This window comes from Acanthisitta chloris, unplaced genomic scaffold, assembly GCF_000695815.1.
Source record: "Acanthisitta chloris isolate BGI_N310 unplaced genomic scaffold, ASM69581v1 scaffold10370, whole genome shotgun sequence".
Taxonomy (NCBI): domain Eukaryota; kingdom Metazoa; phylum Chordata; class Aves; order Passeriformes; family Acanthisittidae; genus Acanthisitta; species Acanthisitta chloris.
In genome coordinates this window covers 140,811-146,310 of record NW_008649953.1, presented here as the reverse complement: position 1 = coordinate 146,310, position 5,500 = coordinate 140,811, and the positions used below count along the sequence as shown (strand labels likewise).

At 40.3% G+C, this 5,500-nt stretch overlaps 1 protein-coding gene across 1 annotated transcript in view; it reads left to right on the top strand.

The window, feature by feature from the left end:
* The first annotated feature begins 280 nt into the window (after positions 1-280).
* Positions 281-5,500, top strand: part of CDCA7L (cell division cycle associated 7-like) — an 11,307-nt gene continuing 6,087 nt past the window's right edge. Inside the window, exons 1-4 of the mRNA XM_009080226.1 lie at positions 281-406; positions 2,647-2,649; positions 3,495-3,626; positions 4,092-4,454. Of these exons, the coding sequence (XP_009078474.1) occupies positions 281-406; positions 2,647-2,649; positions 3,495-3,626; positions 4,092-4,454 (624 nt within the window). The remainder of the gene's footprint in view (positions 407-2,646; positions 2,650-3,494; positions 3,627-4,091; positions 4,455-5,500) is intronic.

Below are 5,500 nucleotides of genomic sequence, written 5' to 3'. Positions count from 1 at the left end.
ATGTCTGAGAAGTACTTTCCTGTGGAGTTAAACACCCTGCATGTCACATCCCCTCCCTAGCCCCAGATCTTGAGGGATTAAACAGTCTATACAGAGTTTTCCTGGAGTTTAGTTAAATGAGGTACAATTTACACATAGCGTGTTTTGTAATACGGATTCATACTTGCATAGGAGTATAAAAATAAGTTGTACTGTTGCCAAATTGTGTTTTACTATTAAGCTGGTATGTCTGACTTGTTTCTTCTGTCTCATTTTGAATCAGAAACAGATACCCAAGGACATGGTCGACATTTTTAATGCCCCCAGTGACAGTGAAGATTTTCCAGGGTTCCAAGATGATGCTTCCAGCCAGAGCTTGTCAGAGAACCACTATGCTAGTTTTGATTCCGCCGAGTCCGGAAAAAAGGTAGGAATGGATTGCCATGGTCCAGTAGTGCTCTTGACCCTGTGTCAAAGCTGTACAAACCATAACTCACACCACAACCCATAATTTGCAGTCCTCATATTAAAAATAAATGTAAACAAACTTGCTATGCTTTTTAGGGTTTTATGATTGCTTTTGAAAATTCCTTCATAATATGAAAAAGCAAATGAGTTTCATCAGAAGGCAAATTTAAGTGAAATAGTTAAGTGTAGCAAACAGGAAAGATAATTACTATGCTGGGCTGGTGTGTTCTGGGTATGTAACACTGGAAATGCATGATAGTAGATGGGCATTTGTGAGTATGCAGACTTCAAGGTATTTCTTCCAGAAACTGTCAGTGCTGTTTCTGCACTAAAATAATGTTTTAATAGTGGTGACCCGCAGAAATCATTGGCTCCTGCTGTGATAGTGAGATTTACTGGTTGTGCAATTTACTGTCATGATGGTGAAGTAGCTTTGGTCAGCACAGTGATTTGATATTTTTACTGCTCTGATTTGGTGGCTGGAGGTACCAGCTGAATTCAGAAAATAGGAGTAGAACTGATGTGGTGTCTTGGCTATCAGAAAATTTAGGTTTTAGTCTTTCAGAAACTTATATATTTGGTAGACATGCGATAATGTATTAAAAGATCCTTTAGTCATTTGTGATCTTGAAAAGGTCCCTCTGTTTCATTAATGAGACAATTGAAAATACCAGTTTCTTTTCTTTTCCTAGTCTGTCAGGTCAGTACCTGGTTAAAAGGTGCTGATGACAGGGAAGATGATTAGTGTTAGCAAAGGAAACAGACAAACAAGGCTTGTACTTGTATGTACTGTTTCTGACTTTTTACTTGCTTTTATACTGCCTTTTTAGGCAAACTACCTCAGGAGAGTGCAGAAACCTTTTGGGGGTAGATGCACAGACTGTGCTATGGGGAAAGATGGTGGCTAAAATGCAGTGAAATATACTGGGCTCTAAATTGGTTTGTAAACTTGTTGCTAGACAGCAGTACTGGTAAGTTCAGAAAACCTGGAGGTAGCTTGCTCATGTGCTTGTGGCTTTGTGTGGAGCATCAAGAAGGATCAGTGGGGAGAGGTGGTGCTGGTGGATGGGAAGCCTTGTGTGGGAGCCTGAGCTTCTGCTCCTCTGCCTTCTTGAGGTCTACAGACACCTTACTTTATTTCTCTCTCCCTTGGTTTCCCAACTTGTGGAGATTATGATAATGATCTTCGCTGCAAGCATTTTAACATCCTTTGATGAAAAATGCTGTGGAAGAGCTAGGTACTGTTAGTTTAACGTGCGTTACTGAGAATCCCATTGAGACTTGTTCCAGATTTATAGCTGGCACTGTAACCTTCCTCACCAATCCTGTGTTTCCCTTGGGATGAGAATTATTTTAACTTTCTATCAGTATTGAATTTAACTCCTTTATCTCTAAATAAAGTAATATCTGGATTTTCATCCAAGTGCAACAGAATCTACAGTCCTCACACATCAGGGCATAGGTACTTGTGTAGGAAGCAGAAAGGTTTTAATGTGAAGGGCAGAACGATGGGAAGTTCAGAAAAAAATCTGCAGTTGTTGGGAGAGGAGGCAAGGTAGGTGCCCTGCCAGGGTGATGAATGGGATGTTAGTGCATCAGGATACACAGGATACACAGGACCCTTGGATGCTGATGCACAGGTGCTTTGAAAACTAGTGACCTCTGTGTGCCTGCTTTTCCTCAGGGCTTACTGCAGTTCTGCTCCCAAAATCTCTCTCCTGTAGGTATCCCTGATGCATATTTTACCTTGTGTAGACTGTTCTTCATAGGTGTAACGGCATAGCTCTAGGTGTATTGCTTTTAGTTGCTTTAGCTAACAAACAGCATGTTTCACTCCCTCAGCCCTCATGGTGGAATTTCATGAAAACACAGAGTGCATAAATATTTGTTTCCCTCCAAGAAATGCAATTTAACTTTAAAGTAACTTCCCCATTGTGTTTGTTCCTTTCTCAAGCGGCTGCACTGCAGCTATCAACAAAGGAATAAAGTAACTTTGCTCCGAGAAAACTCATTGCAATTACTCATAATAATTTGTAGATGTTTAAGTGTAAGAAATAGCATATGCAGTAACTCCTCCCCTTCCATTCCCCTGTAAATTTTTCCACTCATCTATTGTATCTGGTTTTGTCTTAATGTAAAGAAGTGTGTAATTAAAGTCAGGGAAGGGAGGGACTTGAAAGGAAGAATGAAGATATTTAGCAAGTGCATTGTATTAAAGGTTATTTTTGTTTCTCATGTGGGAGGAAAAAATAGCAGAGGAAAATTGGGGAAACAAACTTATATATTGCTGACTTTCATGAGGCAGGTGTGGTATGAATATGGGTTACATTCCAGGCACGAAGAAATCTTTCAGGAGACTAATAGGGACAAGTTGGCAAGATGGTCTTCTAGTTTTGATTGGAAGTATGGAAATACATTTCTGATAAACTGAATCTATAAAACAGAGTTGAGCAGTTGAAGGATGGAGGGACGCTAGGCAGGCCATTTTAAGCTCTGGATTTGTGGTGGTGTCTTTCAGTTCAGTGGTGGTGTAAGAGCGTGAGAAGGAGTAGACTCCGTCTCCAGGAGCCTTTAGTACTGCAGCAGCAAGCCTGGAGAAGATAGTAGTTTCTACTGCAATGTGAAAAAAGGAGGGTTCTTCCTTACTGTGATTGTGGTTTGTGTTTTCTTTTATTCAAGGCCTGTTTTGTTACATCCAGAAAAAAGCATACTAAGCAACATGATAATTTACACATAAGAAAACTGATAGTTTGTTTTTATTGGGTAGTAATGAAGAAGGGGAGGAAGAGGTGAAGAAGAAAGTTTCCCATACAAGAAGCAGCTCAGTTAAAGCCCTGTGCTCAAAATGAGGGAAAAAAATCCTGCTAAGTTAAAATAACTCAGTGTTGAAACTCTGAATGTCATATATTTTTCTTCTGATGGGCTTTGCCTGCAAAGTGTATGCCATATAGTTGGTACTGTCTTGAACCTCAAAATCTGATTATTGTGGCTGTGTGACTACTCCATATCTGACTGTCTCTCACAGATACCGGCTGGTGTTTTTACAGGGGGTCCAATTTCAGTCCAGATACCTCACTAAAGAACTGCAGAGGATTTTCACTGAAGACACTGACTCTGAAGCAGAAGTGTTTGAAGGCTTCACCTCAAGTGAGGTGCACGTGAACAAGAAAGAAGTTCTGGTAAAGGCAGTCGCACCCATGTGAATGTATATGTTGATTTCTTTTTTCCTCTCTTCTGTGTAAACCTCATGCTCTAGTAGGAATTTTTCTGATACACTGTGATGTTCTTTCTTCATGCTGAATTAAAATATATTCTCTTGAAAGAGAAAAAAGCTTAATGTAGTGTAGCATTGCATGTTAGAAATAAGATCTTCTTCCCCTGCTTGTAGACTGACTGTGCTGGGCAAGGTTGTTTCTCTGGAGGCAGCTATGTCTGTATCCCAAACAATATTAGTATGTGGATTTCATGTTGATCTCTGCACAAGAAGCCATCACGTACCGTAAACTTTTAAAAATATGTTGATTTAGGTGAATTTAGGATGCTGCCTTTGGGTGGTGAGACTCCTGTCTAGAATTAGTGATTTTGAAATTACCTTTCTTGTGTCTCAGCCAATAATGTAACATGGGATTCTTCCTTGCCTCTAGACGGTGAAGTCAGACTTGAGTGATGAAGAACGTGCTAATTTATTGAGCAATGAGAAAGAAGAGGAGGAAGAAGCGAAGGAGAAAACTTCCCCCAAGAGAAGAAGCTTTGGCCTTCGTGTTGCTTTGCAGTTTCCCACTAGAAAGTCATCTGAGAAAAAAGTGCCTGAACAGGCTTTGCCTGACTTACCTCTAAAGGACAGTGAACAGCAGTTCACACCTCTTTCAAAAGAAATAAGCTGCAAGCAGTCGGACAAACTAGAGGGCTCTGCTTCAGAGTCTGAAGAAGACATTAAAGAAACACAGGATGAAAGTTCCAATCCACTGCTTAAGAGAGCCATAAATATAAAGGAAAATAAAGCCATGGTAAGACTTGCGAGCAGTGCTTTGTTCTGACATTTACATCTGAGTACTTAGCTTCAGCATACTTGAATTTTGAGGTCCCTGCTTTGGGAAAATCTTAGTGTTTTGGTTTGAATTTTCCTACCTGGAAAAGCCCGAGGGGATCCTCACCACTCAGATGAAATAGTCTCAAACAGGACTAGCCTGGTCAAGTTTAAAAATAGTTGAACCAAGCGTTTCTAATGTGGATGTGAACAATGTTACAGATGCACAAGTTTTGCAGCCTTATATTCAGAACATGTCAAAAAACCAGTTGGTCCCTTCAGGTGGTTCGTGGTGTCATTTGCACAATAGAGTTTCTACTTTTTGTTTGTGTATGACAGGTCTGTTACAGTTACTGATTGGAAAGCCAGCTAAAAACTGCTAAGGATGATAAATGTCATTTTTAAGTTGTATGGAATGTGATTTTTACGGTTACACTTCACTATATAACTGCTGAAAGTGTGAGTATGTGAGTGTGTAGGTGTGGAAAAGAGGCACAGATCATTCCCTAATGCTTGTTTCTCTGTTGTCCAACATGACACCAGCTCTCTTTAATTATCATGCCATGTAATCTGAGTTGGTATTTGGTCCTTAGCAGCTCCTTCAGAGGGTACCTCTTGGGTGTGTGGGCCTGTAGTTCCTGTGTAAAAACTTCCATTAGTTTTGTACCTGTGTTTCTAATCTGTTTTGTACTTCCACTGCTGTTGTGTTGGTCTTGCTGCTCTTCCACCCTTCTCACTTTCCACTCTTCCTTCCAGTTCAACCATTGCAAAATTCACTCATATCCTAGGTGCAGTACTGTAATGACATTAAATAGCTCGTAATAAATGTCACACTAAAGTATTTACTGAGAAGTGATATATCCAGCTTTTAATCTCTTGATTACTATGGCAGTCTCAGACAGCTAGCAGCTTGGCTCATCCTTGCTGTTGCTGGCTTTTCAGAAGATAGCCTCAATTCTGGACTTCCAGAGAGGTCAGTGGTTTTTTTGGACCTGTCAGCCACTGCTTCTGTGGAAATGTACCTCC